At 32.3% G+C, this 12,685-nt stretch overlaps 1 protein-coding gene across 14 annotated transcripts in view; it reads left to right on the top strand.

Moving 5' to 3' along the window:
* Nucleotides 1-12,458, top strand: part of RhoGAPp190 (Rho GTPase-activating protein 190) — a 209,204-nt gene extending 196,746 nt beyond the window's left edge. For all 14 annotated transcript variants that reach the window (XM_085809046.1, XM_085809044.1, XM_085809048.1 and 11 more), the window contains 3 exons: nucleotides 9,773-9,904; nucleotides 9,989-10,115; nucleotides 10,232-12,458. In XM_085809046.1, the coding sequence (XP_085665172.1) occupies nucleotides 9,773-9,904; nucleotides 9,989-10,115; nucleotides 10,232-10,430 (458 nt within the window). In that variant the 3' untranslated portion in view covers nucleotides 10,431-12,458. The remainder of the gene's footprint in view (nucleotides 1-9,772; nucleotides 9,905-9,988; nucleotides 10,116-10,231) is intronic.
* Nucleotides 12,459-12,685: the final 227 nt, after the last annotated feature.

Genomic DNA, 12,685 nt, shown 5'->3' with positions numbered 1-12,685 from the left:
AATTTCATTGCTCAGTATGTAACTAAATTCTGAAAATTTTGTCGCACTGGCCTTTACCATTCATTTCATATTTATTTTGAATGTTTATGTTACTAAAGAAGTAAAATTAGCAGCTTTTTCTATACATTCTAAATGCATTTAATTTTTTAGAATAACAGAAATTTTTAATTAAATCCAAAAATTCTAAAATTCAGAGGAAACATATTGAAAAAACTAACTGAATGCATAAAGGAAAGGAAATTATTCTTCAAAGATATGTGCAGTTATTATTATGTAAATTAACCATTTCTGCCTTTACTATAACTTCTCCTTTCCATTTCCTCTCCAGAATGCAAATCAGTTTGACAGATTTTAAAGTGAGGTTTCTGCATTCTAAGACAGCGTGTTTCTGGCCTCTGCTTGCACGCTGCTTTAGTTCCTGTCAGCTGTAATAATTTGCAATTATTCGTCTTCGCGTTATTGCTGCCAACATTTGAATTTGTTACAACAAAAAAGTTACTGAGTCAGATTAGATTAAAATTAAATTTTGTAGTCTTTGTCTACTAGTCGACACTTTTAATTTGAATTTTACTGTTCCTGTTTAATTATGTCACCACAAGCTGTAGTGTATTTTTCTAGCATAAGAACATGACTTTATGTTCTAAGTTCATTTTAAATAAGAGGCTTATTTAAACCTTTATCTGACTGTGTAGTTACTTTCAGACATATTGATAATTTGCCTGACGTCTGTGAACTATTTAACTTTTACCAGATCAAGGAAAACCTCATTAGATACGTTATGGAGAGATTAACAAGTTAGGAGATAGAGCACGCAGAAACTAGTGGGAATACTGGTTTGCCTATTGAAACAAATTTCTGATTGTTCAGAAAGATGCTTAAGGAGATATAAATTAAAAAGATGCATAAATATTTTGCTGCGCATTGTTGCTACAAAACATATATGTTTTATAACTTTCAATGTGTAGTTATAAATTCTAATATTGTTTAAGAATCAATGTCATAAATTACATGTATTTTAAACTGCAAAATGTTATTAGATTTTAATTTTATTAATGCTTTTTAACAAATATTTTTAATAAAATTCAATAGTGGCCATGTAAATCTATAATGACCAAGTGTATCAAACTATCTAATTTAATTATTGTAACTGATCACCCTTAAAAGTTTTCTCATTAATCCTTACCATGGTCACAAGATACAGTGCAAAAATGTAAAAATTAATGCAAAACAACTTACTACCTCTGGTGTATTCGAACCTTAAAGTATATTAACAGGGTTATAACCCCAGGAACTCTACATGAAGCAATGACACTAACTGCATCACACAGAACAGAGCACTACTGCTTTTCAAGACTTGCCAACCGTGCCTACATCAGGTTTGTTCTGATCAGCAGGTCTCTCTCTTGCAAGCAGCTGTTGTCTCAACAGCCAATCTTCTGTTATGAATCATCATTTGAACCTGTGCCATTTGACATACCATCTACTTGCTGTTTACTAAATCTCTAGATTGAGCAAGTACATGACAAAATGAGACGAAAGAAAAAAAATCCACCATGAAGCTGTTAGTAAAACGTAAATAAAATGTCACTGATCTTCTTTAAAATATGTACGACTATTGTAAGTGTAAATTATTAATGCTTTTTAATTAGTGATAGGTTTTATAAAATTGATTTTATTCTTAAATTTGTTTAATAATAATGCATCCATCCTACTTACGGAACTGTTTTATTCTTAGGATGGTATTACAAAAGTGAAGTTCAAGAATAGATAATATCTTTAATTGAATTTATTCAGTTCCCATTTGCTGATAGGTACATAATTTTTTTTCATTAATGGTCCTTAGAAGTACTTAATTTCCATGTGCAGAAAAGTGTACAAAACTTGTAGATGCTTTAGGAATAACTGATCCAAGTGAAAGCATATCTAGTGTAGAATTCGAAATGGCCGAATATATTCGAAATGGTCACTTTTATAGGATCTTGAGAAAAAAAAGATGGTAGAAAAGAATTCAGTTTGCATTGGATAGAAGATTGAGGTAGTTTACCAGTCAGTAGAGACACTGCTGAAAAGAGATCACTCTCAAACACAAATAAATTTGAAGACTACAATGTGGTAATCCAAGGTTGGTTATAATCGGGAGTGATCGAAGAAGTGCCAAATAATGAAGCAGAGGGGAAAATATGCTAGCTTGCTCATCGACCAGTTTTCAAAGAAAATTCCTCTACACCACTTATACCAGTATTTGGCACATCTTGTGAAAACATTTTCCTCTTTAAATTACTGTTTAGCAAAAGGGCCAAATCTAGAGTTTTTTCCAGCAATATTGCTGGAATTTAAAGAGAAGAGGTTAGGCATTATTTGAGATATAAAGAATAGTCCATTGATCAAGATGCCCAAATTTTGTAAGGTTTCTTTGGAAATTCCATTCAGAAAATTTTCCATCTGGAGATATCTTCTTCAGTTGAAAAGGCTCCAAAAGAAGAAATTTTCTTTGCCTGATCAATTTCTTCCTGCCTTGCCAAAGAACCAAAAACCTGTTGTGACAAGAATTGAAATGACTGTTTACCATTGGTATAACTGTTTAATGTATATAATTAATTTTGGTATTAAAAATATGTTTGTAATAAAATTCTTTTTGTAGAAAGTAGATTAGTAATCTATATATTCTCAACAGTTTCCTGAACATACTACTATACACTATTGAATTAATCCAGTTCTAACATAAAATAGTGATGACTGAAACTGTGAAGAATAATATGAAGTATCAAAGACTATTTTAAGTTATATACGGAAATAGATGGAGCTGTGAAATTGTAAAGATGACTGATTTAGTTGAAAAAACAAAAGCTGGCAAGCATATGAACATCTTAGAAAAGTGGAAAAGGGAAGTAATCTATGCCATACATATTACTATGGCTTACGATCAATTTACAGATCTGCTGTCATGAAAAGAAATTGAATGCTGGATCACAACAGTTTTAGCCCACTTAAGAGAGAGATTTTGGATTCATTTAAAAAGGAAAATAATACGTGAAGTGATATCTAAATGCCTTCCCTTGCCAAATCTGTAAATGTAGATACAGCTCTTGTCAAAAGAAAACAATTGAACATGTATATTTCAAGTAACTGCTGCTGATTTAGCAGGTCTACAATATCTACATGATAGCACAAAAGCTTGAATTGTTATATTATTTACCAGGCAATCCATTTTGAATTGGTAACCTCATTAGCAAAGGAAGCATTCATGGAGGCAATGCAAAGGTTTTTTCCTCGTTGTAAGATGATATCCATCATGTTCACTGATAATGAGATAGACTTTAAAGCCACTGCTGGAGCTCTTCATATTCTAAGTTGGAAGAAGATAGAATCAGAATGCGCTTTAAAAAAAGATAACATAGAAGTTAAATCCTCTGAGTGCACCATAGTATAGTGGACAGTGAGAGTGCTATAACTCTCTGGGTTACAATGTGCAGGTTAAAGATGAAATAATCATATCAGGATTTTAATATGGATATTTCAACGCAAGTAAAACATTACTACTAACTTATATATTTTAAATGATTTCTCCATCTTTTTCTCAGTTAAAGAAAAAGACAGTAATAAAAGAATAGTCCAATCACAAAAGGCGCTCCTTCTGTCATCTTTGCCCAGCTGTTATATAATTGTCTGTCTAAAGCATCCATCTTCAACATACTCCCCCTCTGTAAGATGACTTCAGTATGATGAAAAGACACATAGTACATGGTTGAAGAGATCTAATTTCTCAGGCACCTTGATGAAACGTCCAATTCTTGACAGTTTATGTAGGATGTTACTAGAATCATTCGAAGAGTCATTAGGATCTGAAAGCTCATCCCTAGAAATATGATTAGTAAAAGAATTATCATGTAAGGGATCGGTGGGGGTGTCCATTAACGGCACTTCCAGTCAAAAGACCAGCTGAATGGGATGTAGCAGCACACCAGCTTGAGTTTTCAGTTCTACAGTTCTCGCCTTGCCATCTTTCTCAGGAATCACTCAAGTGACCTCAGCTAAAGGCCAATGCATCTGTTTTTTGATGTCATGCTCATATTAAAACAACTTCACCCAGCTGTAGCTCTGACGATGGACCCTTCTAAATTTTATTTTGAACAAGAAGGCCCAAATATTCTTTCATAAATCTGTGCCTTAAATTATGCAGTAGTTTTCGATGATGTCTGACCCGTTTTTCGAAGGATTATTTGAATTGCAGAAATCAACATTGGGAACACCTAAGCTGCAGTTCTTGATCAGAAACATGGCTGGGGAAAGTGGCACGACTAAATTATCCAAATTTTTGGAGTAATAGGTAAATGGTCTAGAGTTAATTATTGACTCACAGTCACGCAATACTGTGTACAACTCATCAGTCATAAGAGAGTGTTCTTCCCAATAGTTCCTTCACCAGACGAACTAACCTCTTCCACCAGCCTAATCGTACCTCCACAGCCCCACGAAGCGACTATGAAGTGAGGATTAAATTTCTATATTATGTGTTGTGTAGCTGTTTCCTTCAAAAATGTTTCCCAGTTGATGTTACTTAGTTCTGTTTGCTATCCTCGAAAATTGGTTCCATTGTAATAAATTATTCTCGTTCCTCTCCTGACTACGAATCATCTCGACAAGAATGTGTCGGTAGACAGTGAGGTAAGTCATTTACAAATAAAAGCCTCTATATTTTGTGCACAAACAAAACATTTCAAACACTTCTTCCCCTCTCTTCACTTGCAAGGTCCTGTCAGATCAACTCCTACTCCCTCGAAAACCGAAGTGTCATTGATATGATCATGCAGTAGGGACACTGGCTTGCAACCAGGAGATTTGGTCTTGTATTGATGGCATCTTGCACAATTTTTTATAACTTTCCTTACCACTCTTCTGCCTGTTACTATCTGTAAAGTAATTGGACAAATAAATTCAGGGTCATCTAATTGCTCTGTAATGCAGGTTTTCACCTTTTTTATACCCTCTCTGTCTGAAATGAAACTCTTAAGCATAGATTCCGCAGAGGGAAAAAATACTTATTTTGTACAATTTTTACTAGAGCTTTTTGGTGTGTTCCATCTCATGAATGGTTAAATATCCAGTCTCTCAAACTACATTATTTTTTACATTTTTCACAAACCACAATACCCATGAAACTAATCGAATGATGGCTTGAAAATTTGAAAAACCTAATGGCATACCAAGGTATTGCCTCTTCAACTGGATTAAGATTACATAACCTGACTTTCCTTTCTTCTCACTCTACCTCGGAGGTCTTGTAAGCCAGGCGATCGAGGGACCAGTTGTTAAAAGGTTCCAGGAGCCAGGATTGACCCCCCGACCAAAGAGAATTGGAAAATAAATAAGGGGAACTGCCTCTTGGAAGTATATCTGCAGGGTTTAAATGACCTGGTACATGGCATCAAAATTGAGAAGGAATTGGACTATTTATTTCATTTACTTGATTGGCAATGAAAAACTCACCAATCACCACGATTCTTAATCTACCAGAGTGCTGCCATAGAGTTAATCCGTGCAATAATTTTCAAATCTGGCAAATCCAGGGCGGTATGTACTGAATGAACCAGTCTTGCACCAATGCAACAAGCCGTCAATTCTAACTGGGGAATGGTCAAAGTTTGTAGTTACAGTACCCTGGATTTTGCTGTGATCAATTTTGAATCCTATGGGCATTACAGTTCTGATTCAACAAATGGATACAACTCTGAATTCTCATTTATCTCTATATAATGTGCAATACTAATTTTCTTAAGATATTAATTTCATCCTGCCACTTCTGGAAATGTTTCTGAATGTTGTCGGGCAGTCATCCTATTTTAATTTCATAGTCCAAGCCTTCTGTAGTAGTAAGTCATGTAGCAAGCTGTTTGTACTAAAAAAAAACCCTGAGGATCAAAAACTTTTATGTACCATTAATAAAATATTATGTTTATTTATCTTAATATCCATTGAATAATTAAGATAACATTTTAATGTATCTTTGTCCAAATCCCTTACGATCCCAAGAAGAGAAGTTTAACCTGAACTACAAACAATACAATGACGCAGAACATTACTTTCCCAACCCCAATAAGTTAAAACATCCCCAAGCCATTACTTCTGTCGCCTTAACTATACAATTTTCTCGCTGTTTGATATTGTGAACTCCAGCGACACAATTGTCAACATGAAACGGATTCTTTGGTTTTTGGGTCACATCGTCAAACTCAGCAGATAAATTATCCAAGAGATGCTCTGTCAGTGCTGAGAGTTGGAATGGAGATGAACAAATGCCCGACCTCACTTTGCAGTGTATGTAAGTCGTAGGTTCTTCAAAAGTTAGAAGAAAATAGCCTCAAATTATCTGTGTTCTGAGATGATGCTCATTTGAAGGAACGCTTTCTCAATGTCTGACAGTAAACCAATTGCATACAGTCTAGGCCTGTCAATTATATCAGGTATAAGTTGAATTAAGTTTGGTCCTCATTTTGAACAGTCGTTTAGGGATGGTTGATTTCTCCCTCAGGCTGAAGCTTCGAACACCACCCGTACCTTCATTGTCTGGCTGGTATGCTTTATAATAGGTCTATGGGGCAAATAACCTAAATTATCAATTTTAGTTTCAGGAACCTATTTTTTATTATTATTTTTAGACCTTTCCATTGCTCTAAAACTATCTTAAAGTCATTTAACTTGTTTTTCTCATTAATTCATTGACACATTCTTTGGTGCCTTTTAAAGACCATAGATATTATTAGTTCATCTTTCAATTTCACCCTAGGTAGATATTTTGTTAAAATATCCTCTTCTTGATGTCAACATACAAACTGATGAATAATTTGATTCATTTCATATTCATCTTTTACAAAGAAATATTCTCGAGTGATGTGCCTTAAACCATTTTTTTTTTTAATCCAATCTATTAATGCTTGAGAGTCTGTCCTATTTCTAATGGCTTCTCAATTAGATCATCTTGCCCCAATTCTTCAAGTAAAAAGATGTACCATTTAACTTCACAGCACATAGTTGGACCAATTGCGAAATCAATAGCCGGAAGTTATTTTTTAACTGTGGTAGATGATTACAATAATTTTATATTTGTGATAACAATTGAGAAGAGAAGTGAAACTTCAGAAGATTAAAGCAAGTTTATCATCCAAGAAGAAGGACAAACAGGAAGGAAACTAAAAAGAATTTCTAGTAATAATGGTAGTGAATTTTTAGCTATAAAAGTATAAAAGATTTCTTTTTACTTTGAAGAATTGAAACAAGATGATCTAATTGACAAATCAATCGAAATTAGGACAGACTCTCAAGCATTAATAGATTGGATAAAAAAAAACCAAAATATAATAGTTGTTCAAGGCACATTAATCGAAAATATTTCTTTGTAAAAGATTAATATGAAATGAATCAAATCATTCCTCGGTTTGTGTATTCACAACATCAAGAAGTGTTATTTTAACAAAATATCTACCTAGGGTGAAATTGAAAGATGAACTATTGAAGTATGGACATGACTGATTAAAATTATTCTTTATAAACAAATACTATCAATCCCCTCCTTATTTGTGTTTAAAGATATATATATATATATATATATATATATTTAACATCTAAAACAGAAATTCTTAATTCCTCTTCTATTAACTTCCTAACTGGTAACAAATTTCTTGTTTCTTTAGAACCAGTGTAAGGCCGTTATTGTAAAACTTCCCACGCTTTTGAGGTCATTGTTTATTGGCATTGGGGGGTGAAAGTAAGGGTTAGAGGGATGCTTGTCCCCTTAGGCATTTGGGGGTGAAAGTAAGATAAACCTCCGTGCTAGCCCTTCGTGATGTATCTTTTAAGTCTAACAAAAACACAAGACAGTCTGTTTCCAAGGGGATATTTAAAAGGACAATATTACCGGACAAGCCATTAAGGAGCTTGCATAAAAGAACAAGATATTCCAAGTCAAACCGTTAAAGGGTTAAATCGTGATCTACAATTTTTGATATTGACAGCAGATTTTTTCACTTAAATTCAGTACTTGCAGAACATTTCTACTCTCAAGATGTTCTTATTTCCATCAGTTTGCATTTTAATGTTAATACCAGTTGATTTGATCATGGCGCTTTTTTCAACTGTCATTATTTGTTGTTCTTCATCTTTAAAATTAGTAAATATTTCTTTACTAGTTGCCATGCGAGATGTGGTTCCTAAATCAATAACCCATTTAATTATTTTATTCTTTCACTCGTGTATTTCATTATTTCCATCATTTCTATCTTGATTAAGACATGAAGTTTCTATTTTCTTAGATACTTCAGATAAGCATATAGCCAATTCATATTCCCTTTATTTGCTTGACATTCTAAAAGTTTTGTTAAATTTCTCTGCTTTCGATGCTCTTGTTTGGTTTACATTTTACATTCAGTTGATTTGTGTCCGAATTTTCCACAACTAAAGCCTTTATATTATTATTCTGACTTTTTTTTTAAATGTCTTAATTTTTCCACAATTAAAGCAACCTCTTTCATGTTTCGTTTTTATCCAGTATTCTTTTGCCTTAGAACTTACTTCTGTTTCTTTTCGTCGTTGTTTATTTTTTCATTCTGTTTCTTTTAAAGCTTGTCTAATTGAAGCTATATCCTTCTCTGTTACTTTTCATTATTTTAACATCGAATTCAAATTCCTTTCTAAGTCCTTCTAGTATGCAGTAAATTAATTCATCTCTTATTTCATCCTTAACTTGAATACTTTTCCTTTTCAGAATTACAGCTTTATTCATGTAATCATCTACAGATTCATTTTGACTCATTTTCAGTTGAGCTAATTCTATTCTGCATTTGATTTGAATATCTTCTGTTCTTGCCGCCATTTCATTTTTTATTTTCTCCCATAACTTCCTTGCATTCTTTTCATTCGCATATTTTAGCACTTGTGGAGCTGTCATAGTTTGATTCATTACATTTCTTGCTATCACATTATGTACATCCCATATGTCCAAAGTTTTTCTTTCACTTCCGAAATTGAAATTGTCATCCCTTTTATATGGTTTTGGGTGTTCATCAGCTTCTATAACACTTCTCCATAATTTCAAACTTCTTAATTCACCTTCAATTCTGGTTGTTTATCATATTATATGCCATATTTTCTAATTTGTATTCACTAATTATAAGTCAAATTTATCTCTTGGGAGAAATTACTGATGTTGTTAAGCCTAGACAACATCAATGTTCTATATGAAAGTTCATCAGTAGAGGGGACAACTAGGCTCTGCTACCAAATGTTTATTTAAAGTAGGCATATCTATCTACTTCTAATTTTTAAAAAAAAAACACATTTTAGTAAATTATAAAATGAAAACTTTATCAAATAAGATTAATTATAACAAGCCTTACCACATTCTACAAAACCATAACAATCTCTAGATGCCAGATACATTTTTTAACTCAATCTTTTACAATCTAAGAAAATATCAATGTTGCCAAAATATTAAAACTTAAAATTATTCGTTATAAACAAATACTATCACATAGGAGTTTTTATGGTTTCCCAATTATGATGGAAGTAAGTTTCTCTGAAGAGTTATCTTTGAGTGTATGGCTTTCCTTAGGCAAATAGCTTTCAAATGTTTTCCGTAATCTAAATAATACAAAATATTCAACATTGCGTTTTGAAAGTTAAATCCTGTACATTTAATAGCTGAGTATTTTATTTTTCTCTTGTTATATGTTAGTTCTTAAGGTTTCACTCTATATTTACCTTTTGATTTTGCTCTTAGATCCTTCTATTTCCATAAGAGAGCTTGATATTCCAGTGAATGCTGTAGCTACAGCCTTAAAAGACTTCTTTTCTAAGAGGCTGCCCCCACTTATTCCACCATGCTTAATGAACGAACTGACAGAAATTTCTGGTATGTGTATTATTTGTAGTTTTTGTGATTGCTTTATAATTGTGTATTGAGGTAATAAACTTTATCTAATTTGTCTATCATTAGGTGCATCGTTTTCTTCTTCAGGAATACAAGATAAAAGTTGTCGACTGTTCACTTTGCGGGATCTTCTGAAAAAACTCCCATCTTGTAATTTTGAAGTCTTAAAATTTGTTTTCCAGCATTTTGTAAAGTAAGTAATGTATATATAAAGAATGGCTTTATATACAATGTTTAATTATATAAATGTTTATGGTCTTGAATCTATAGTTATTTAGATAGAAATATGTTTTTCTCTTTACTTTGCAGGGTTGCTGATAATTGCCGGTTAAACAGCATGGACAGTAAAAATTTAGCCATTTGTTGGTGGCCAACTCTCCTTCCTTTAGAGTTCAGTGATATGATGATGTTTGAAAGAATGAGGCCCCATTTAGAAGACTCTGTGCAGACTATGATTGATCAGTTTCGTTTTCTTTTTTGTGGTGAAGAAGAAGTTGTAATGGTGTGATTAGACATTAATGCTAAATGAATTTTTGTTTTTGTTTTTCCCCCTTTGTGGCATATCAGTCACAAAATGAGACTCAAGATCTGTCAAAGAAAGAGTTGCTGCTGTGCCAGCAGAATACTCAGTTATGATGCTGTAGGTTTCTGGTGCAAAACCTGCCAAGTAAATTTTCATTGGCTGTTGCTATAGAACGTATAAACCAGCAAATATTGTATGCCTATTTACTTGTACACAAAGCCCATAGTCCTTTCATCTCAGTGAAGAAGCCATATCAGTGGTTTAATCATTTTATGTGCTCTAATATGACATTATGAAAGCTCACCAAATATAATTTAATCATTGCCTCCTGATAGACCATTTACTCATGTATGTAGATGACTCAGTATCTAGTATACTCTAGTGTTGCATAACAAGTGTGAATGTGTCATTAAGAAGTTTAAAACAAAAAGAAGGTTATGTTTTGTCATGTCTTCAGATCACAATATTTTTATTTACATTTAATACAGTGCCATTGGACATTTTACAATGTGAGTTACATATGAGAAAGTAAGACTGTCTTTTGATATCGTGTTGGTATGATCTGCATTGTAATGATATCTTGCATAGTTTGCTGTATCAAAACAAATCTGTTTGTAAAAAAACAAAAAAAAAGCAAAAAAAAATTGTCAGATTAGCTCATTACTGAATACGGTCTTTGTTATTCTATGGTATGCAAGCACAGTCATCAGTCCGAGTTCCTTAAAGCAGTTAATGCACCAGCAAAATTTTGTTCAGATATAGTCATAATTTTCTCTCCAAGTTGATCTGTATGTATGACAGAATGCTATCATATGATGTAAGTGGAGTGCATTTCTGTACATTTAATTGAGTTATGTAAATTTCTTTTTGTACAAAGATTATGAAAGAAACTGCACTATCCATTTTACAGCTTCCTATTTTGTTTTTGTGTATGTGAAAATGTCCTTAAAAACAATATATGTGGTCAGTTAATTAGGGTATCTTATTGTACAGAATGGCTGCTGTTTGATGATGTGTACAGAAGAGTCAATGTAAGAATTTTTGATACCCTTAGTTCCTTGTATTAAGCACAACTTATTTCTTTTAGGACCAAAATTTTTGCTATAAAATGTATGAATTTTTTAATGGTAACATAATGACATGAAGTTAAATACCAGATTACTAAAATAAATTGAGAAGGAAGGGTATCGTGTTTGAAACATTCGCTAGTCAGATTTATTTAAACTTACGAATCTCGCATGTCAAGAGTTCTGTAATATAAAAGAGGCTTTTGAATTATGTCAGATAAATATAGCTGAGGATTTCACATTCATGTTTAAGTTATTAAATAATGAATTTTTAATAAACACTTATTGCCTATGTTACTAAAATTTTGGTGACTTAGCAGAAATGGTGCAACCACTGCTTGAAAGAATGAATTTTCTTTATACAAAGTAAATTTACTTTGTCAGTCGTGTTGTTTTTTAAAAAGTTTTGTATTTTTTGTATTTGTTGTACTAATATTAAAAACAATCTTTTTAAAGTATCAGGCGAAATATACCTCAGTTTGTGATAAGACTTTTAATAATTTAAATGAAAGTGTGCTTATATGACAAAAAAGGAAAATATCTATATCTCAAGTTATATTGCCTTCATATAAAAGTATCTCATTATTATGACAGAGCTTTAGTGAATATTTCAGTGTATTAAAAGTTCATTTTAAAACTGCAGTTGATCTGAATTGATCAGTTTGACTTTGACTGAGATATAATACTTTGAGACCCAGCTTGTATTTAAAACATTTTAAATAGACAGGATGAAAGAGACATGATCACTCAGCATTCCTCATATGGATGTCAGAATTAGTCTTACGTATCAAATTCTAATGACATAAAACTGCAATGGAAGATCAAATCTAGTCATTCATAATGTTATGGAAAATGTTCATAGTAAATTTATGTTACCTGTGAAATATGATTTGCATAATAGGAATAGCACCAATATCTGAAAATAAATTTTTTACTTTACTTGCTATTTATATTTCTTTTAAATTATTCAACATACTAATAGACACATGAAGATTTCTCTCATTATAGCAGTTGAGTTGTAATAGTAATCATATTAAAAGTATGTTTTGAAATACAAAAGTTCTTACATTATAAAAACCATTTTCACAGTTACAAGTGACTATGCTAACATTGTCTCTTATTGAAATTAATATCGCACATAATATAATTTTGATCAGTGTACTACTAGAAAAA

The sequence above is a fragment of the Stegodyphus dumicola genome, chromosome X2 (genome assembly GCF_044657685.1).
Source record: "Stegodyphus dumicola isolate Sdum_Otavi_A_Nest chromosome X2, ASM4465768v1".
Classification (NCBI taxonomy): Eukaryota; Metazoa; Arthropoda; class Arachnida; order Araneae; family Eresidae; genus Stegodyphus; species Stegodyphus dumicola.
The sequence above is the reverse complement of the archived record's forward strand: the minus strand, read 5'-3'. Positions and strand labels throughout refer to the sequence as shown.